We start from the raw sequence: 22,974 nt of genomic DNA, 5'->3' as shown, positions 1-22,974 counted from the left end.
TATGCCTGTCTCCCCACTCCTGCTTTAAATGTCATCCACTCAGGGTAGAAATCACATCTTTTGCATCTTGGTTTACTGAATGATCCATTTCTCAAAGTTATATAGGTTGTGCTTTGCTACAGTGGAATTCAGTACTATTCATTGTCATGTTGTTATTAAAGCTTACCTTTTGAACTTTTTTAAATAGAACTCCCTAATTGTTGGAAGTAGCCCTGAATTTAATTGCTCTGATGTCCTAACTAATGATGATCCCAATATTGAACTTTCTGCTGCCCATCGAAGTTCTAGACCTCCATCAGGTAAAGATTTTAGAACTTTTGATTTGGGGGTTCATAAGAGTGCATATTCAAATTTCATTGACTTTCTTCTTTTTATAAAAGGTGGGAGAAGTGGGATTTGCTGGCCTACCTTTTCTTCAGCACATAACATGGCGCCTCGGAAACCCCATGCAGGGATCATGAATTATAACTCCATCAGTGGTCTTTTGGACATCTCAGGCAAGTTTAAACATAGTCTTTGAAAATCTACTCAATTAAGTTATGTAAAGACTATGTAGAATATAACTAGTAATTTCACTGTTAGTTTAAAAAAGTAATGATTAAGGTAATCTGTTCAATATGACAAGCAAAGAAACTGAACATCAGAGTCAATTTCAAGAATGGTTCCCTTGGGAGTTCTCTGGCAGTTCGGTGGTTAGGACTCTGCATGTGATGTGGCCAGAAAAATTAAAAATTAAAAAATTAAAGAATACCATTTTTGTATAAATATTAAAGAATTGACATTACATTTTCCTTCTCAAACAAGAGAAAAGGCACTGGTATAATGATTTAATATTACTTAGTTTCTCTAAATTGGAATGCCCTTTTGTATCATTTGGGTTATATTTTATTAGAACCTTTTACAGCTGAAAAAATTTTAGTTCATAAAACTTAAATGTTTTCCCAAACTTCCACTGCTTTTGGCAGAGCCAGGATTAGAATCAAGATCTCTTGACTTAAAAATACACTGCTTTTTCACCGAACCAGGCTGCATCCTTAAAAATATAAAATAGTTATATATAAATTCATATAGAGAATATAGCAAGTACTTTCAATTTTCCCATTAAATACACTGAGTCATTCTCTATTTCAGCTTAGCAAGTCTCCCTTTCATGAAAACTTTAACCAGTGTCCCCTCAAATAAACCAGGTCAATAACTTAGACACCTAAGTTTTGACATACTATTTCTCATAATTTTAATTCCTAGAAATGCAAAACAAATTATCATCATTTGTCTGTAGTGAGAACCAGAGTGAGGCTATGGTGAGGGTAAGTGTCAGGCCAAAGTGAGGATTAGGATCAGACCCTAGTGAGCATGAGAGTCAGCCATAATGAGTATGAGAGTCTTGCAACAAGGCGGACAAGAGTCAGGCCATAGTGAGGACCAGAATCAGGTCCCAGTAAGGAATCATTCAGGCTTTAGTGAGAAAAGGAGTCATGCCCCAGTGAGCCAAAGAATCAGGCTTCAATGAGGAAATCTTTCAGGCCGTAGTGAGGCATAGAGTAAGGCATTTGCTAGGCAAAGAATCAGGCCATCGAAAGGACTAGTGTCAGGCTCTAGGGGACGAGTTTCAGGCCCTAGTGAGGCCAAGAGACAGGCTGATGTGAGGACCAGGGTCGGACCATTGTGAGAACAGACTCAGGGCCCGTTGAGGAGCACAGTCAGTGCACAGTGAGGACAGAGTTGGGGAAATGATGGAAATTTGTTTCACATTTTTAGGAGTTAAAATTATGAGAAATAGTATGGTAAAACAAAAATAGATGTCTAAGTTATTGACCTGGTGTCTTTGTTGATGGGCTTCCCTTGTGGCTCAGCTAGTAAAGAATTCGCCTGCAGTGTGGGATACCTGGGTTCGATTCCTGGGTTGGGAAGATCCCCTGGGGAAGGGAAAGGCTACCCACTCCAGTATTCTGGCCTAGAGAATTTCTTGGACTGTGTAGTCCATGGGGTTGCAAAGAGTCAGACATGACTGAGTGACTTTCACTTTGTAACGTGGATAGCCTCGCCAAAAATTGCTTAACGTGCCGCATGGGTTTAAGACCAATGAAGGATATCTGTGTAGTGTATGAACAACATCTACTGCTGCAATATTCTGTTAATATTATTCTACAGGTTTATATTCATGTATATGCAATATTTTCTTACAATAAAATGTAATCAAGCAGGGTAGTAGATAGCACATAGCTAATTTGAGCATTTTTTGGAGCCACTTTTTACTGTTTTAAGTTTTGAGTAATGAAATTTTAAGTGTGAAAGAGCTTGTTTTTTGATCCAATCAAAAAACTTTGGACCGCAAATATTTGCAGTAAAACCAAGGGAGCAATAGTGTTTCAGTTATCCTTTTCTGCATAACAAACCATCCTCCAAATTCAGAGCCTTTAAACAACCATTTATTAGCTCATGATTCTGTGGCTTGGCAATCTAGGTTTTGTTCAGCTGAGTAGTTCTGCTAATCTTATCTAGGACTGTTCACTGAGCTGCTGTCATTTTACAAGATGTCTTAGGGACTGGTTAGTCTGGGATAGTTTCACTTCCATGTCTGGTGATTGGTGCTGGCCCTTGATGGGATAATGGGAATGACTGAGCCAAACATCTCCTAGGCTTACTCACATGCTGATAATCACAGAATTCCCCCAAAGTACCAAGAGAGTGAGCCCTCATAATATGCAAGCTCTTTTCAGATCTGTTTATGTTACTCTTGTCCCATTGTATAAAGCAAATCACAGAGAAAATATGCCAAGCTCAGAGAAAATACAGGAGAAGACTACTCAGTGGTGTGGATTTAGTCCACAAGTAGTGGTGGTCTTACCCGACACGTGGGCTCGCCTGGTAGCTCAGAGAGTAAAAAGTCCGCCTGCAGTGCAGGAGACTCGGGTTTGATCCCTGGGCCAAGAAGATCTCCTGGAGAAGAGAATGGCAACCCACTCCAGTATTCTTGCCTAGAGAATCCCAAAGACAGAGGAACTAAGTGGGCTATAGTCCATGGGGTTGCAAAGAGTCAGACATGACTGAGCGACTAACACTTACCTGACACGTAAGAGCTCCGTGTTCAAGGTAGTGTTAAATGACATGTTTGGTGCAATAGATTTGAAACAAAACCGATTCGACACTTTCTCTACAGCAGATTATCATTTTCCTATTATTTTTGTTTTAGATACAACGTTTGTTGGATTTAAAAATGTTTGTTCAGGTGAAACTAATGTAATATTCATTACTAACCCTTTAAATGAGGATTTACAGCATCCAATTCATGTGAAGAACATACAGCTGGTTGACACTACTGAACAATCGAAAATATTTATCCATAGGCCTGATTTAAGGTAAAATATGTGAAAATTAAGCTTCTTCCCTGTCATCACAGTTTTCCATTGTTTTATTTCCCTGCCATAGACCTGAGAAAGTTGCTGTATTTAAAGTAACTGTTCATGTCTATGAAATTTTAATCAGCATTATGAAAGTGTCTAATATATCTATGCCTTCAGGTAAGTTGAAGAGTCTAGGCCTTATTATGTATATTTTCCCATGCTTTTCTGCTCGTGTATCATAAATAGCACCATCTTTAAACATGAAAGATAACAGACTGAGTCCGAAGTGTATTTGTACATTAAGATCTCTCTGTTAATAGTCATTAGAAATGAAAATCATGTCTATCATTTCTTCTCTTTTCCTCACCTCTTTTATTTCCTTTTGCTATCCAAATATCTTATTATGTGCACCGCAGTGTATATTTGGAAATTAAATGAGAATCATTATAATCATTGTGATTGAGAATATGCAGAAACTTTGAATGATGATTTTTTTTCAATCACAAAGGTTAGTTGGTGTCAGAATATTTCTAGAAGTTGAACCACTTAGATCCTAAGTCTTGAAAGAATATAGCCAGTAACTTCTATTCTTCGTTAAGATGGACAGACCAGGAATTTAGATATAAGAAGGTACTGGAGGAAAGAAAATTTCCATTAGAGCTCTTTGACCATTTTTAGTACAGAGAGAAGACAAGAAATAATGCTAATTAGATAGACATCTTTTCAGAGAAATGCAGTATTTCTTAATTAGTTTGATTTCATCTGATCTTATTTTGATGAAAACCCAGTATCTCCTCAATAACTGTTAAACCAAAGTGTTTTTTGGCTACTGGAGGCTCCCCTCTCCTAATAGCTAATAGGAGCTATTAGCTCCTATTTAGTTATCATTGAATCTTTCATATTTCATATATAACTTTAATATCTAGGTCATGGAGAAAACATTATGTTTTAAAATATGTCTTTGAATTCTATGCTTTTATTGGGATACTGTTGGCACAGTCCCAGATCCCTTTTACTAGGTAGCTCATCTAGCCCTCAAATGCTCTAAATGTTGGCCAGTAATGACCTGCATTTGCCTGCTTTTCCAGAAGATTATTCAAACAGGAGTAGTTCTGAGAGGCTAAAGCGCTCCCTACTACCACCTTCTTGCAGTCCATAAAAAAAATGATTAAATTATACAAGAAGAGGTAGAACCCCTCTGGGTGTAATTCATGATCCAGAGGTTCTCTTGAGATCAGATTGAAGCTGGTATGTAGACCACAGTTGTCCCCCTTTTCTTTCCCTTGCTGTATATGGCTTCTCTCCTTTGCTCTTCTCTCCTTTCCTTATTGAGAACTCTCTTTATAACTCACTTGAACAAAAATCCGCATCTCAGGTTCTGTTTCTTTGGAACCTGAAGTAAGATGGAGCCCTACACTATAATGTAAGAGTGCTACTGGGCACTCCATTCACAGACTTGCTCACAAAAACACTCTGCACACACTTGAACACAAAGAACACATAGCCTACAGAAATGTTTATTCAAATCATCTCCAAAACTCATAGAGGAAGGAATAGTTTATGGTTTCACGTCTTTTTTAGCAAAAAGCTCAGGTCTACCAGATAGTATTTTGTTGTTATAAGTCTAGAATAAATTTTATTTCCCCATTGTATATATCATATAGTGTAAGTATACTATATACCATGTATATACAATGTCTAGTACATTGCAAATTAAGCAGCCATTTTTATTATTATACCTAATAACAGTCAACACTCCAAGTGGCTCAAGATGAAAGCAGAATACCATCTATCATTGAACTGCATGATGGGATTATAGTATTTCATCTCTTACGGTTTGGATATCTACAGAATGGTTATTAAAATATGTAGCATAAAAATTGTAATTTAAATATATCCGCTTGTATATACATAGACAAAAGCCTACAAGAATGAATATATACTAATCTATAATTGTTGATGAGCCTAAAAACTTGGGATAGAAAGGTGAAGTGGACTGAGATTTTATTAAGGATTTATTTTATAGGAAACATGCAGTACATTTATAATTCTTAGAGAACCATTAAAAAGAAGAAAAGGAAGGTAAAAATATAAAGATTTCCCTGCCAACACAAGGATTTTATATGTCTGTACTACTGAGTAATTTACCTACTCTTTGAGCAGTGTTAATATATTTTGAGCAATGCACAAATATGAAATGTATCATTCAACAAAATATAAAATAGCAAAATGGAATTTAATTTTTTTCTCACAGATATAAATTGTCCTTTTGAAATGTTAATGAATCACAATAATAGACCAAGTCAATACAATGGAAAAGCATCATTACAATGCTAATTATATATGCTACCTGGTCCCACTTTGAATCCTTTCTGAAATAAGATTCAAACAATGTTGTGGTACTCTAATCAAATATGCAACTATATTTTAATGCTCTCCAGAAATAGGGAGTTTATACTAAATCTAAGTATTTATGCATTTCACCTTTTCTCCACAGTAAGGTGAATCCATCAGATTGTGTAGATATGGTTTGTGATGCCAAAAGGAAATCTTTACTTAGAGATATGGATGGCTCCTTCCTGGGGAATTCTGGTTCAGTGATACCTGAAGCAGAATATGAATGGAATGGAAATAGCCAGTTTGGAATTGGAGACTATAGAATTCCTAAGGTGATGCTCACATTCCCAAATGGAAGTAGAATTCCTGTCACTGAAAAAGCACCTTATAAAGGTTTGTTGGCTCTTATTCTGTTAGTCTTCAGGTTCATGGAACAAAACATTTTTTATTTTTAATGATTGATGTACTCTAATGTATATTTTGTACTTATTAGTCATATGTACAAGCAAAAGATAATATGTGAATGCTTTTGTAAGGAGATTCTGTTTCATTTATAAATGTGTTTTCTACCATTTCCAGGAATCATTAGAGATTCAACCTGTAAATACATTCCAGAATGGCAGGGTCATAGGTGCTTTGGGATGGAATATGCAATGATGGTTATCGAAAGCCTGGATTCCGACACAGAAACTCGAAGACTCTCCCCGGTGGCTATAGTGAGCAATGGTTATGTTGATCTCATTAATGGTAGGTATTCAATGTAAATCAAATAGAGTTACTCAAAGCATTCACTCTTTATTAGATTCATGGACATATCTCATAAATTATCTGTCACAAAGAACTAGCAAACATCTGAACTTCCTTGCCTTCTGATTGTAAGAAAGATCTAAGGAAGGTAAAGAGACTTGACTCTTCAGCAGTACCCCTCCCATTAGAAAGCAGGCAATGACTCTAAACTGAACGTTAAAAGAAGAGCAGGCAGGTTATGCCTTGAGTCATCTTTATAGGTATGAATGTGGACGGAGGAGCCTGGTAGGCTGCAGTCCATGGGGTCGCTAGGAGTCGGACACAACTGAGCAACTTCACTTTCACTTTTCACTTTTATGCACTGGAGAAGGAAATGGCAGCCCACTCCAGTGTTCTTGCCTGGAGAATCCCAGGGACGGCAGAGCCTGGTGGGCTGCCGTCTATGGGGTCGCACAGAGTCGGACACGACTGAAGCGACTTAGCAGCAGCAGCAGCAGCAGTGGCATAAATACATTTAAGAAAAAATTGATCTGAATGTCTGCAAAAAAACCCCAATTTTCCTTACATAAATTAAAAAACTGATAATGTGATATTTATAATACTTGAGAAGGAACAGTGTCAACCTACACCTTTCATTTTCATGAATCCTTGGAAGATTTAATCTAGAATCAGTGAGTTGTGAGGTTTTTTGTTTGGCTTTGGTTTTTGTCCATCCTGATTTCTTTGACTATGAAGACTATCTTGTCAAGCTCCAGAATCTAGGTCCCTTCCATTCTGGCCCTTGTTGGCTCTCATATAATGGAAGGCAGTGGTCTCCTGAGGATTCAGATCAACTCTGGTGTCCAAGAGTTTTTGAATAAACAGGTGACGTTCTAAAAGCTACTTAAAACAGAGGGCAAGGACTCATTATATATTCCTGAAGTGGCATTGGGGGCTCAAATATTAGTCCCTAATCGTGCTTTTAGAGTCTTTGAAATGCTGAAGGGGCACATAACCAGGATCAGAAAGATCTCTCTGTCCTGACAATGTCACAACATATACCAGAATATTCTGAAATTCCCAAAAGAGCCAATACCCTACAAGTTCATTTTGTTGCCTTGTTGAAGAGACTAGAATAAGCTATGTCAGCTCGTTGATTTTAACTCGCTCCACAATTCTGCTCTGACATATAATCTGCCTGGTTTCTATGACCTACAGTCAACCCAGTTTCAAATTCTACCTTTCAGATTTATAAAGCAGAGAAATCATGGAAAGAATTTTAGACCACTAAGTGACTAATGAAGAGGTTTACAAATTGCTTTGTTTTGTATGAGGAAAGATTTTATTCTTCTTATTTTTATATTTTGCTTTTCCTGAAAGACATTACAAGTTTTCCATTTATAATAGTGATATGACATTTCTCTTTTAAATAAATTTTAAAAAGTGACTGTCTAAGGGTAAAGAACCCACCTGCCAACGCAAGAGACATGAGATGTGTGTTCGATCCCTGGATTGAGAAGATCCCCTGGAGGAGGTGATGGCAACCCACTCCAGTATTCTTGCCTGAAGAATCCCATGGACAGAGGAGCCTGGCGGGCTACAGTCCATAGGGTCACAAAGAGTTGGACATGACTAAACTGATTTAGCACACATGCACGTCAGTTTAATGAGAATATAGTTTCAGTTCAGTTCAGTTGCTCAGTCATGTCCGACTCTTTGGGACGCCATGAAGCATAGCACACCAGGCCTCCCTGTCCATCACCAACTCCCGGAGTTCACTGAGACTCACGTCCATCGAGTCAGTGATGCCATCCAGCCATCTCATCCTCTGTCGTCCCCTTCTCCTCCTGCCCCCAATCCCTCCCAGCATCAGAGTCTTTTCCAGTGAGTCAACTCTTCACATGAGGTGGCCAAAGTACTGGAGTTTCAGCTTCAGCATCATTCCTTCCAAAGAAATCCCAGGGCTCATCTCCTTCAGAATGGACTGGTTGGATCTCCTTGCAGTCCAAGGGACTCTCAAGAGTCTTCTCCAACATCACAGTTCAAAAGCATCAATTCTTCGGTGCTCAGCCTTCTTCACAGTCCAACCGTGACATCCATACATGACCACAGGAAAAACCATAGCCTTGACTAGATGGATCTTTGTTGGCAAAGTAATGTCTCTGCTTTTGAATATGTTATCTAGGTTGGACATAACTTTCCTTCCAAGGAGTAAGCGTCTTTTAATTTCATGGCTGCAGTCACCATCTGCAGTGATTTTGGAGCCCAGAAAAATAAAGTCTGACACTTTTTCCACTGTTTCCCCATCTATTTCCCATGAAGTGATGGGACCGGATGCCATGATCTTCGTTTTCTGAATGTTGAGCTTTAAACCAACTTTTTCACTCTCCACTTTCACTTTCATCAAGAGGCTTTTGAGTTCCTCTTCACTTTCTGCCATAAGGGTGGTGTCATCTGCATATCTGAGGTTATTGATATTTCTCCAGGCAATCTTGATTCCAGCTTGTGTTTCTTCCAGCCCAGTGTTTCTCATGATGTACTCTGCATAGAAGTTAAATAAGCAGGCTTACAATATACAGCCTTGATGTACTCCTTTTCCTATTTGGAACCAGTCTGTTGTTCCATGTCCAGTTCTAACTGTTGCTTCCTGACCTGCATATAAGTTTCTCAAGAGGCAGGTCAGGTTCTCTGGTATTCCCATCTCTTGAAGAATTTTCTACAGTTTGTTGTGATCCACACAGTCAAAGGCTTTGGCATAGTCAGTAAAGCAGAAATAGATGTTTTTCTGGAACTCTCTTGCTTTTTCCATGATCCAGCAGATGTTGGCAATTTGATCTCTGGTTCCTCTGCCTTTTCTAAAACCAGCTTGAACATCTGGAAGTTCACAGTTCACATATTGCTGAAGCCTGGCTTGGAGAATTTTGAGCATTACTTTCCTAGCGTGTGAGATGAGTGCAATTGTGTGGTAGTTTGATCATTCTTTGGCATTGCCTTTCTTTGGGATTGGAATGAAAACTGACCTTTTCTAGTCCTGTGGCCACTGCTGAGTTTTCCAAATTTGCTGGCATATTGAGTGCAGCACTTTCACAGCATTATCTTTCAGGATTTGAAAGAGCTCAACTGGATCCCATCACCTCCACTAGCTTTGTTTGTAGTGATGCTTTCTAAGGCCCACTTGACTTCACATTCCAGGATGTCTGGCTGTAGGTCAGTGATCACACCATCGTGATTATCTGGGTCATGAAGGTCCTTTTGTACAGTTCTTCTGTGTATTCTTGCCACCTCTTCTTGATATCTTCAGCCTCTGTTAGGAAATAATAGCAATGTGGCAAAAATTATGACAGTGTTAGAAGGATTATTGAAGCTTGGGATGTCTCTACTAGGTGGAAAGAATAATTCCAAGATAAAATTAGTACATACCACTAAAGTTTCCCTCAATTTTATTTGTTTTTTACAAAAAAATTTGTTTTTTACAAAAAATAATTTTTTTTATTTTATAAAATAAATTTTTATAAAATAAAATTATTTTATTTATAAAATAAAATTATTTTTATAAAATAAATTTTTTTTATTTTATAAAATAATAAAAATTATTTTATTTTACAAAAAATAAAGTAAAAGCTTGGGATGTCTCTACTAGGTGGAAAGAATAATTCCAAGATAAAATTAGTACATACCACTAAAGTTTCCCTCAATTTTATTTGTTTTTTACGAATAAATTTGTTTTTTACAAAAAAATTTGTTTTTTACAAATAAATTGTTTATTACTTTACAATATTGTATTTGTTTTGCCATACATCAATATGAATCCACCATGGGTATACACATGTTCCCTATCCTAGGATTTATGTTTCTAATGCTAAGGAATATGTTATGCTCTATTTGAGCTTCAGAAGTTTATATTGATGTAAAATTCAATCGAAGTTCAGTTATAAATATTGATAATTCCAAGCAAGCTAGGAAATTGAGCAAAACTAATGAATAAATACATCAGGAAAATTCATCATTCCATATCTCACTGCTGTGTATATATATAATCCCAGCCACTTTAAAACTGAAGTGCAATAGAGAAGTTTCTTACAAGTCATGTTACATGTGTTCTGGAAATGTCTGGATTCAGGTGAAATTGTTCACTTCCTTTTGGCTTTTGAGAGAGTTTAAGGGAGTGTTATTTTTCACGTTTCTTCTGTTTATGTATGATGTTGACCCTCCAATGTACCTATCCTCATTCACAAAAATATTAAAATAAGAAGGAATGTTAAAGGCAATAAAAATAAACTTAAAAGTTTGTCAAGTTAAGAAATTAACTAATGAACAAACGAGTGTGTGAAAGAAATAATGCATCAGTGATTTGGACATTCAAATGTGTATGTTTTCTAGGTACAAGCTGTATTTTTAGCAAATTAGCTCTGCTAGAGTGTATTTCTCAATAAATGGTTTGAGAAAGTTGTTTCCTCACCCAAAGTCACATCTGATAGGAGAAACAGGAGAAAGCATCAAGCATTTTCTTCCTCACTGTGGGGCCTGGACATGATTATTAAAGTAGATATATAAGTAAACCTGCTATTTCCTTTAATAACCTTCCAATGCAGATCCTCAACATATTAGTTTACCTTATGACCCTGGGCTGTCTAAAAGTAAGGATAGTAGAGAGGCAGTTGCTTCCCTGAGTTCCTTTTCAAAAAAAAAAGTTTCCGTGCAACCCATTGTTGTCTGCTTAAAGTCCTTCAGGAGCCTTTATTTGCTGGCTGCACTGGGCCTCTGTTGCCACGCACAGATTTTTGTTGCTGTGCCGGGCTTCCTCTAGTTGCAGCGAGCGTGGGCTGCTCTCTAGCTGTGGTGCCCAGACTCCCTGTTCAGGTGGCTTCTCTAGTTGTGGAGCACAGGCTCTAAGGTGCACAGGCTCAACAGTCGTGGTGCACGGGCTTATCTTCCCACCAGGGAACAAATCTGTGTCCCCCACATTAGCAGGTGGCTTCTTAACCACTGAACCACAGGAAAGACCCCTGCCTTCTTTTTTAAGGCAAGGCTTCAGAAATAGCTTAGATCACTGAATGGACATGTGGATGGATAATGGCTGTAAATGCTGAGCTTGACCACTGCAATTTATTTTGAATACAGTTACACTTCAGGCTTTGCACTAGTAATATTCATAATATGGAACATGAACTTTCATTTGTGTGGATGTAGGCCCACAGGATCATGGCTGGTGTGCCGGGTACACATGCCAGAGAAGATTGTCCCTGTTTCACAGCATCGTGGCTCTGGGCAAATCTTACGAGGTCTACTTCACAGGCACCAGTCCTCAGAATCTTCGACTGATGTTGCTTAATGTTGACCATGACAAGGTAAGGCAAGACAGAAATAATTTCTTATTTTATTATTGGTTCCAGGTGTACAGCACAGTGATTGATTCAGTGGTACATATACACGTGTCTATCTGAAACTAACACACACTGTTAACCAACTATACTCCAATGTAAAATAAAAAGTATTTAAATAAATAAATGAAGTAATTATTGATAGGTATGTAAAAAATAATAAAAATTATTTCATTTATTGACTTTGTCAAGAAATGCACTTTATCATTCAGTAATCCTATGACGATTATTTCTGTTCAATTCTTTCGAAGTAATTTATTTTAAAAAGTCTAAAAACAAACAAAAAAAGAATTACTGGGGAATCCCCTGGCAGTCTAGTAGTTTAGACTCGAGGCTTCTACTGCATGGGTCGGGGAACTAAGATCCAGCATGCCATACAGTGTGGCCAGAAAAAAAGAATGAATAAACTTAAAATCAAAGGCTTAAATAAAGAGTTATTGAAGTTATTTGCATATATATCTATCCACTAAGGACTTTACTTCCTTCCCTGTCCTCTGGAACAACATCAGCCTTACAGCTCCTTTTCAGGAACCAGTAGGGTACCACTAAGAATACTGAGAATCCAGACAGCTTAATCAACCTGAGAGCACACAGGAGTTCCCAACACCTCTCCACATAGGCACTGGCTTGTGCTGCTACATCTGAGGTGTGACAGTGAGCCCTATGATTTGTGTGATTAGCAAGCAAACCTGAACTTGTACATAAAAATACCATGCATCTAAAACCAGCCCCTTAGGATTATATTGTCATTCTTCCATGCTGCTGTTATTCATATATGTCAGGAATACACCTTTGGAACTTACTTCAGAGATCACAACACATTATCTAAAATATCTTCAATAATGTCAGCTCTTTGCTGTAAAATGAATTCATCAGAGATAATTAACTTTATGCTATGTCAGTGGGAAAAGAGTATGAGGTTAAGTAGAAGTCTCATACTATAGATTTTTTTCCTGAGTATGAGACTCAGAAGTCCCAGAGTATCAGCAACTGATACTCATCAGTAATGAGTATGAGACGAGGCACAGAGAGGAGTAAGGAAAGGAGACACTTGAGAATGGCGAGAGCATTTCCATCCTCTCAGCTGCTCAAGATAAAACCTTGGAATCATTCTTTATTCCTCTCTTTCTTTCACATTCCTCATCTAGCCCATTGCAAATCCTATTGAGTGTTCCTGCAAAATGTCCAGGATCTGGCCACTCCTCACCTCCAGTGCTTCTATCCAGCTTGAGCCAACATTATGTCCTCCCTGAAGTAACGCAGTTCCCTCCCAACTCTTCCTCCTGCTCTGCCTTTGCCCCCTCTGTGGTCTGTTCTCAGTAACAGAGCTCAGTAACCACCAAGATACCTTCGAAAACACAGGTCAGGGCAGGCCACGCCTGTGCTCCAAATCCTGCAATAATTTCCCCATTGTCTCCGTACAAGAGCCGGAGTCCTCACAATGGTCTACAGGGCACCTAAGAATCTCCCACATCCCTTACCGCTCTGACTTCTCCTCCATCCATGCTGTGCCCCTTGCTATTCCTCACCACACCAGACATCTTACCCTCTGGGCCTGCATTTCTGATGATGGTAAGTCTGCCTGGAACATTCTACATTCTACTCCCAACTTCCTCAACTCTCATTCTCCTTTGTAGGCCTACCCTGACCACCCCTCCCTGCTGGCTCACCCAGTTAGTCAGACTCTGATCTACCTTTCCTTTTTTTTCTATGGCACTTCTCACCTTTTAACATGCTTCATACTCTAATTTTTATTATTTCTATTAGTTATTGTCTCTCCCTATTCTAGAATGTAAGCTCGAAGAGGGCAGGGACTTTTGAAAGTTCCTAAAATAGTGCCTAAATCAGACAGGGACTCAATTTTTTGAGTGAAAGAGAATATTTTTATGTAGCTTATTAGATTTCTTGTAAATTCTGCCCCGCCTTTGCAAAAGCCAAGTCTCCTTACTTTATTTGATAGCATGAAATATGGGGAATGAACATGAAGGATGACCCACACTTAATCAGGATAGTTATTTTGACTGATTTTTTTGTTTTTTTTTGTCTTACTAACAAAATTTTCTCAGAGATGAGCAGTGTTTTCAACATTAAGTACCTAATTTTGTGTGGTTGCATTGTACAGAAGAGCACTGCTAATGTTCCCATTTCCCCTGCCCCTGGAGTTGAAAGCCTGTGTTGAACATCATCTTTTAAAGGAATTCTTTCTTTAATTTAGAGGTTGTCCTCTAGTATTTTTTCTTACATTACTTTCTTTCCTATGAATGCATGCATGCTCAATAGCTTAGTCATGTCTTATTTTTTGAGACCCTATGAACTATAGCCCGCCAGGCTTCTCTGTCCATGGGATTTCCCAGGCAAGAATACTGGAGTGGGTTGCCATTTCCTTCTCCAGGGGATCTTCCTGACCCAGGGATTGAAACCAAGTCTCTTGCTTCTCCTGCATTGGCAGGCAGATCCTTTACCACTGCACCACACGGGAAGCCCTTCCATGAATTCACACGCACCTTGCGTGCCTGCATGCATGCTGAATCGCTTCAGTCATGTCCAACTCCTTGCGATCCCATATTGAATGTAAATCTGTTTAAAGTTTTTAGTTTAATATTTACCCTAAATCCATAAAACTTTGTTTTAATATTCTATGGAAGGCATGTATAAAGAATATTTTCAAAGTGCTAAATTCTAGTATTCTGTTTCATTGTTCTCTTTAGATGTAAAAATGTTGTTTATTTTTAATAGGCTGTTCTGGTAGGAATTTTTTTCCCCACACGTCAGCGTTTGGATGTCTATGTGAACAATACACTGGTCTGCCCCCAAAACACAGTGTGGAACTCCCAACAGAAACATTGTGAACTTACTAGACAACTATATACAGGTATTTGCTCAGAAAAATACTGCATACATTGTATATGTACTTAACCGTGTATAAAATTCTTCATAGTGTTTCATTATTAATGTTTTTAGTTCCTTAGCCCTTGACAAATACAGAGAAAATAAATGTTTACCCACGGTCCACCACACACTAAGATGTGTTCCTTTAGAACATGTGTGCCCTGAAAGATCCCTTCTGATGGAATTCTTATCTATCTGCACACCTGCAGATAAATGTCTGTGTGTACCATGGCTATTCCTTTGCCCCAGGAACATTTATATGCTATGCATTTAGTTCAGTTATTCCTGCATACAGAAGACATTTCGCTTAGAATTTTTACCCTATGTTTGCTTCACTTCTCTTTCGTAGAGGTCAGAACCTAACTTCATTGGTAGTCACCAGAAGTATTGCCGAGAAAGTTAGTATAACAGCAGTTGAACACTGTGAAGTAAATATGTGAAATAAACTCTGGATTTAAAGGAAATATATGAAAGAAGCTAACTTGCGGATTTACCAGTGTTGCAAAACTGGGATTTATCTCTGCTCCTGGAATTTTTTTTGTTAAACATGGTCCTAATAAGCCCAGTCCACTCCTTTCTACATGTGCTACTTATCATCATATTTTAGTTGCGCCCCCTAATCCTGGTTAATGATTACATCAATGTGTGCTGTAGATCATAATAGAAGCTAGACAGGAGAGTATGAATGAACAACCCATAATCATTACTGTCTATGAAGCAAGTCCTACTTCTACTAACATGAATAGCTGCTATTTCCAGAGACGTTGCTATGTGTCAGGCACTGTGCTAAGTGCTTTGTATATAATAACTCGCTGTTCCTATGTCCTAATAATAACCCTCTGAGGTAGGCACAGATGAGTAAACTGAGACATAGGGCGATGAAGTAATTTGCCAAGGTCTCTGTCTTAGCTCAGGCTGCCATAACAAAACGCCATAAACTAGATGGCTTAAAAACAGAAATTTATTTTTTTACTATTCCTGTGAGATCAGGATACCATTATGGTCTGGTTCTGAATACTTGCAGATGGCTGCCTTCTCACTGTAATCTCAGGTGGCAGGGAGGGGCTGGGGAGAGAGCATGACCTCTCTGGTGTCCCTTCTTATAAGGGCCTTAATTCATCATGAAGTCCCCACCCTCACTTCATCTGAACCTAATTACTTCACAAAGGCTTCATCTCGAAATCCTGTCACATTGCGGGTTATGACTACCGTAGGTGAATTTGAGTTGGGGGACACAATTCAGTCCAGAGCAATATCAAAGCTGGAGGGGCAGAGCAAGGTACTGAACACATAGAGTCTAGCTCTATAACCCACGCTCTTTGTTATGCTCCTTGGCCTCCTTGTAAACCAGGAGAGTCAGTGTTATTTTTAGACACAAATGATTGCACCTATTTGCAGCTTAATTTTTATAAATTTCAACTCTTTTTTTTTTTAAAAAAAAAGACAATACTTTTGATTCAAAGTACTCCATCATTCAAGTCAAGGAAATAGAATATCAACAGACAGAATTTAATAAATTGGTTACAGGGAATTGATTACAGAAGTTTGCAAAACAGTACCACCACCGCCCTTTTAGAAAATTTTTTTCTGAAATAGCATTGTTTTTAGACAAACATTTTGCTTTGGCACTTGGAATGAGAATAATATCCTATTATGACTGTACATATCGCTTTGCTGCTGCTGCTGCTGCTAAGTCACTTCAGTCGTGTCCGACTCTATGTGACCCCATAGACAGCAGCCCACCAGGCTCCCCCGTCCCTCGGATTCTCCAGGCAAGAACACTGGAGTGGGTTGCCATTTCCTTCTCCAATGCAGGAAAGTGAAAAGTGAAAGTGAAGTCGCTCAGTCGTGTCTGACCCTCAGCGACCCCATGGACTGCAGCCCACCAGGCTCCTCCATCCATGGGATTTTCCAGGCAAGAGTACTGGAGTGGGGTGCCACTGCCTTCTCTGACATATCTCTTTAGGTTGCCCAAAATGTGAAGACATGAGAAAGTTACCTAGAATAAATGATATATGCATCTCTAATGGTAGCTTGAGAACAGCTTCAATTTATAATACAAAAGCACATGCTTCAGATTCATGGAATGTTTAAGCCAAATTGCAAGTAGATGTTCAAAAATATATAGTAATAATGAAATGCCTTCTTAATGCCATTGCTATGAATGTCTATTATGTTAGTAAGAAATAATCTCTTTTTTCTAAGATTCTAATTTCTTTTCCTCAGTATGCCCCACTATGAAATGTGGTAAGAAGCTTCATATCACATTCCAGTATTATACAGTCAGACTTTGTGTTCAGTATGTGTTAGTGGATTTATTACTTCTTGGACATTGTTTATACTATGCCCTAAAATCACATATATACTTATTCATTACATATATAGGTATATATAATCTCAATCACTTTTACAAAAATTCAGTGCCCTAGAAGAATTTGTTTTGCATTAACTAAAGGGTTTTCAGTCTGAAATGTAAACTTGTGTTATTGATGTGAGATCCTTCTGAGATGTTTTCATATAAACTTCATTTATAGTATATACTTTTGTCCTTAGTAAAAATAGAAGCACTGAATCATCAATTTTCCTTAAGAGCTGGTATAGAGCACTGCATAAACTAAATGGCTATTAAAGTTAAATTTACACTTTTAAATTACAAAATGCCTTTAGTCACGGCTTTAAAATTCTGAAAATATAGAGAGTATTATAAGTACAACATAGATTTCTAGTTTATAATTAGATTTTATTTCTCATTAGTATGTCTATAGCTAGTTGTTTTTTATACTAAATTTAATATATAATGATTATTAATAGTATTATTTTAAAAATTGACTAATTTTGCACGTCAGTTCTATAAATGTTTTTGCTTTTAATATGCACATTTTCCTGTAAAAGAATGATAATATTGAACTTTTTCAGAATTTCATACATTTAAACAAATATTAAATACTGCATGGTAATTATGATAATATAAATAAATGTAACTGTGCTGTTTTGGCTTTTTCTCCTTTATAGAGCAATTACTTCCTAACCTGAATTCCACTCTCCCTGGTGAAAACTACTTTGATAGAACCTACCAGATGCTTTACCTTTTGGTTAAAGGAACTATACCTGTTGAAGTTCACACCACTGCAGTCATATTTGTCTCTTTCCAATTACCTGCTGTAACAGAGGATGACTTTTATAGCTCTCATAATCTGGTTAGAAATCTTGCTTTGTTCCTAAAGATACCAAGTGACAAAATCCGTGTCAGCAAAGTAATACGAGGGGAGAGCCTGCGGAGGAAGAGATCCATGGAGCTCACAGTTGAACTGGAGATTGGTGATCCTCCCCCTCAGCTCATAACCAATGACACCGCAGGTATGAAAAGTAGACACTTGAGAAAGGGTAATGTCATTACCAAAACCGCATCCACAAATAACACTATTGAGGCTTGATAAGCCAGGCTCAGGAAATCTCACCAACCCCACATCCTGAACCCTCTAAGGACCTGGAAACCCTTTTCTCTGCTCTACTCCTGTAATCTCAAATTATTTTGAATTATGAAGAAACTTCAACCTCTATTTTGTAATTATAGCAATTAATTACTTCCATAATAGGATTTGACCTAACGTAAGATCCAAAAAATGACCTAAGGAAGTGACCTTATAGTTGAGAGATTCAGGATGAAAAGAGTTGGTCAATGAATGAAAAGAGTTGGTCAAAGTGGGTGGTAAGAATACTGGAGCTGAGGAAATAGGTAGTGAGAGTTTGGTCCAATTGAAGAACTGGAAAGGACCCAGAAGATCTGCAGCAGAAGGCTCCAGGAAGAACAAGCTGCTGGAGACGAGGTTGAGAGGTAGACAGGTACTAGATCGTGGGAAACCGAAAGAGGTTCTCCTCTTTGTAAACCCAGAAAAAGGAAGTAGGGGTCTTCCTAAGGGAGATAAATAAACCCTTGGAGATTCTGAGAGGTGGAGTAGTAGGATGGATTTCTAAAGTCATCTATTTGCCCTAATAAGTGCAAATGTGCAAGAATATGTCCTGTCTTTCATTTCTGTGAATGACCTAATCAGCCTTGCTAGCCATCACCCCTTTCTCTGACACTCACTCACTATACTCTATTTTCTAGTTATCAGAGATAAAAATAAGCTCAGCTATTCCGCCAGAGGTAACTTTGGTGGCTTAAATTATGGTTTCCTTAGGCTTACTCTGGCTGAGCATTTGGGTAAATGTTCAGACCTTCAGATTTTGTTCCTCTCCATCTTTTCAAGTTGGTATCTGAATGACAAGGGACTTTCTTGACCTCAGACCCTCACGTTGCCCTCTTGTCTTCATAGTTTCTGTGACAGGGTGGGTGGTCTTCTCTGCTCTGCCCGAACCTCTCTGGTGCAACTGAACTTTCCCGGCCTCTTGACATGCAATCACATTCTCAGCTGTAATTCCATGCCGATGTCTCTGGTGGTCAAGCCAAGTGTCTAGGCATACGCATCTCCAAGAGGATGAGATATGGGTCTTTGTAGGGGGAAGATTAGCATCCAGCTTAAACTTCAAGTCCCTTTACTTGTACAAGTCCTGGGATGGGCTTTGACTTTCAAGGCCCTGGAAGAATGGTCCACTTAATAATGTGGTCAAATAATTGACTATTATAAAAGTTGTACAAATAAGACTTATTCTTAAAGAGAGTCTCCTTGTTGTATGAATTTCAGACTCAGAAAATCCTCATCTACCCCATTCCTGTTAAGCATCTTCTTCATTCAACTCCCAGGCTCTCTTATGTGTCCACTTAGGTACTGAGTGTTCTCATCTTCTGCCACCAGGGTCATCACTCATTTCCCCGGCGGTTTGCTTCTGAGCTTTAACCCCATGCACCAGCCATGTTGCTCTTCTGGAATTCTACCAGTTAGGCAGGCAAAAGCTTCCTCCCTTGTGGGGATCAGCCTGTGGAAAGGCTTGCATGAATGGAAGGAAGTGCTGATCAGCTCTCTGTTGAAGGAAATAGGAAGCACAGGCTTGTGTTTGCAGCCAGATCTTCCATTGGGCTTCCCTGGTGGCTCAGCTGGTAAAGAATCCGCCTGCAATGTGGGAGACCTGGGTTCGATCCCTGGGTTGAGAAGATCCCCAGGAATAGGGAATGGCTATCCACTCCAGTATTCTGGTCTTAAGAATTACGTAGACTGTATAGTCCATGGAGTCGTAAAGAGTCAGACAAGACTGAGGGACTTTCACTCTCTGCCCAGTCATAGGTTACTCTTCTTCATCAGCCTTGGGTTTCCTTATATCTACAGGGTCAGGGATTTGGGATCAACATAGTCTCTAATTTAGTCTAGGAGTTGCATCACATTGAGATACAGGTCTGTATATATAGATTGTTCACTGACTAAAAATTTCCCTGGTAAGCCCTTACGTGTATTGAGGTCCAGTACTTACTACACTAGCCACTCTAATGTCAAAAAACCCTGTGATTTATTTCCTGTATGTAATCTAAATTGCTTCACATACAACCTCTCCTACCCTCCATTCTCTTAAAGCAGTTTTATCTTGCTAGCCAGATTTAGATATAAATTTGGATATTTAGATATCCAGATATAAGCACACTGCTGTTTAAAAACATGGAAATAGGGGCAGGAGGACAGATAGGCTAACGGCTTGTTTCTAAGACTTAAACTGAATTAGGGTTTGAGGTCTCAAGGAAAGCCCTATAGTCTGGCAAGGAGTGACATCACAGCAAAATTTTGCAAAGTGGCAAGAAAGATATGCATGGAATAACACTTCTGGCCCCTCACAGCCTTCACAAAATGTTAGGACATCTATAAGTTTCCAGGTGTCCTAGAAAGTGGTTGCTTAAGTACTGAGGGGACCTCTGGACAAAGAGTCGTGTCAGAAAAAACAGCTCTTCAAGTGAAAGTCTTTGGTTTCTAGCTGGCAGTCAGCAGAAATCAATGCCTTCATATGTCAGATGGTCAGAGAGAACCTGTTAATCATGCCAGCAGGTCAGACGTGCCACCCTGCACCAAAAACCACTGAGGAGAGATGGGAGTAGCAGTGTATGGATGTGAAGCACCTTTGTACAGCTGGCACGAGGTCACGTGGCATACCCAGAAAGCCATCGTGTAGGAGCGTGTGTGGGTGGGGAGAGTCTGAAAGACTGCCATTTATCCCAAAGAGACTGAATCAACCAAAAGAGGCCTTTAAAATGGACAGGAACTAAAAATACCCAAGACTGTGATTTTCAGTGTCACATGAGACCTTCTGCCCGAGAGCACCGCCTGAGCACACTAAGCTTGAGGGCCTAGGCTTCATGGAAGAAACTCAGTGACTAAAGCCCTCAGGGCATGATTCTGGATAAGGAAGGTGCTAGAGACGTAGGAACAGTACACCAAGACACTGGCTGTGGTTGTTGTTGTTTTATTTTTTGTTTCTTTTTTATTGGAATATAATTGATTGTACAGTGTTGTGTTAGTTCCTGCTGTACAACATCATCAATCAGCCATTGTTGTTCAGTCGTCCAGTCGTGTCCAACTCTTTGCGACCCCATAGAGTGCAGCACGCCAGGCCTCTGTGTCCATCACCATCTCCCAGAGTTTGCCCAATTTCATGTCCATTGCATCAGTGATACCATCCAGCCATCTCTTCCTCTGATGCTTTCCCAGCATCAGGGACTTTTCCAATGAGTCGACTGTTCACACCTGCTTCAGCTTCAGCATCAGTCCTTCCAATAAGTATTCAGAGTTGATTTCCCTTAATATTGACTGGTTTGATCTCCTTGCTGTCCAAGGGACACTCAGGAGTCTTCTCCAGCACCACAGTTCAAAGGCATCAATTCTCTGGCATTCTGCCTTCTTTACAGTCCAGCTCTCACAACAGTACATGACCACTGGGAAGACCATAGCCTTGACTATATGGACCTCTGACAGGAGAGTAATGTATCTGCTTTTCAACACACTGTCCAGGTTTATCATAGCTTTCCTGCCAAGAAGCTAATGTCTTCTGATTTCATGGCTGCAGACACCGTCTGCAGTGATTTTAGAGCCCAAGAAGAGGAAATCTGTCACTAGCTCCACCTTTTCCCCTTCTATATGCATGAAGTAATGGTATTGGATGACATAATCTTAGTTTTTTTAATGTTTAGTTTTAAGCCAGCTTTTTCATTCTCCTCCTTCACTCTCATCAAGAGGCTCTTCAGTTCCTCTTCACTTTCTGCCATTAGAGTGGCATCATCCACACAAGAGAGGTTGTTGATATTTCTCCCACCTATCCTGATTCCAGCTTGTAACTCATCCAGCTCAGCATTTCTCATGATGTGCTCAGTGTATATGTTAAATAAACACGGTGACAGCAGACAGCCCTATTGTACTGCTTTCTCAATCCTGAACCAATCAACTGTTCCATACAGGGTTCTAACTGTTGCTTCTTGACCTGCATACAGGTTTCTCAGGAGACAGGTAAGATGGTTGGTATCCCCATCTCTTTAAGAGTTTTCCACGATATGTTATGATCCACACAGTCAAAGGCTTTAGTGTAGTTGATAAAAGAGAGGTAGATGTTTTTCTGGAATTTCCTTTCTTTCTCTATGAACTAACAAATGTTGGCAATTTAAATCTCTGGTTCCTCTGCCTTTTCTAAACCCAGCTTGTATGTCTGGAAGTTCTTGGTTCTCATAATGCTGAAGCCTAGCATGCAAAATTTTAAGCATGACCTGATTAGATGATTAAGCAGGTTCTGATTAGACCTGGGAGATGAGGCAATTGTCCGATGATTAGGTCATTCTTTAATACTGCCCTAAGGAGGGGATACATATGTGTATATGTGTACATATATCCCCTCCTTCTTGAGCCCCCCTCCCACTGTCCCATTCCACTCATCTAAGTTATCACAGTTCCAGCCCTCTAGGTCATCTCAGAGCACTGAGCTGAGCTCCCTGTGCTGTATGACAACTTCCCACTAGCTGTTTTACACATGGTAGGGTATATATGCCAGTGATACTCTCTCAGTTCATCCCACCCTCCTTCTCCCACTATGTCCACAGGGTCCATTCTCTACGTCTGTGTCTCTGTTTCTGCCCTGCAAAAAGGTTCATCAGTACCCTTTTTCTAGATTCCATATATATGCAGTAATGTACAGTGTTTGTTTGTCTCTTTCTGACGGGCTTCACTCTGTAGTTGTTTCTTAAATGATCGCTCTGACTGCAGTGTGTAGAACAGAATGCAAGAGGGAGAGAATGGATGTCAGGAAGCCAGTTTGAAAGCTGTTTTCGTATCTCTGCTGCTGATGGGTTGACTAGGATTTGAGCAATGGAGTTAGAGAGATTTCGAAATGGA

The 22,974-nt window shown here is 39.1% G+C and overlaps 1 protein-coding gene across 3 annotated transcripts in view; it reads left to right on the top strand.

Moving 5' to 3' along the window:
- PKHD1L1 (PKHD1 like 1) overlaps positions 1 to 22,974 on the top strand; it is a 186,343-nt gene that overhangs the window by 150,312 nt on the left and 13,057 nt on the right. For all 3 annotated transcript variants that reach the window (XM_070802786.1, XM_070802788.1, XM_070802787.1), the window contains 8 exons: positions 188 to 299; positions 381 to 497; positions 3,194 to 3,359; positions 5,842 to 6,074; positions 6,261 to 6,428; positions 11,598 to 11,755; positions 14,525 to 14,660; positions 17,690 to 18,034. In XM_070802786.1, coding sequence (XP_070658887.1) covers positions 188 to 299; positions 381 to 497; positions 3,194 to 3,359; positions 5,842 to 6,074; positions 6,261 to 6,428; positions 11,598 to 11,755; positions 14,525 to 14,660; positions 17,690 to 18,034 — 1,435 coding nt within the window. The remainder of the gene's footprint in view (positions 1 to 187; positions 300 to 380; positions 498 to 3,193; positions 3,360 to 5,841; positions 6,075 to 6,260; positions 6,429 to 11,597; positions 11,756 to 14,524; positions 14,661 to 17,689; positions 18,035 to 22,974) is intronic.

The sequence above is a fragment of the Bos indicus genome, chromosome 14 (assembly GCF_029378745.1).
Source record: "Bos indicus isolate NIAB-ARS_2022 breed Sahiwal x Tharparkar chromosome 14, NIAB-ARS_B.indTharparkar_mat_pri_1.0, whole genome shotgun sequence".
Taxonomy (NCBI): domain Eukaryota; kingdom Metazoa; phylum Chordata; class Mammalia; order Artiodactyla; family Bovidae; genus Bos; species Bos indicus.
The sequence above is the reverse complement of the archived record's forward strand: the minus strand, read 5'-3'. Positions and strand labels throughout refer to the sequence as shown.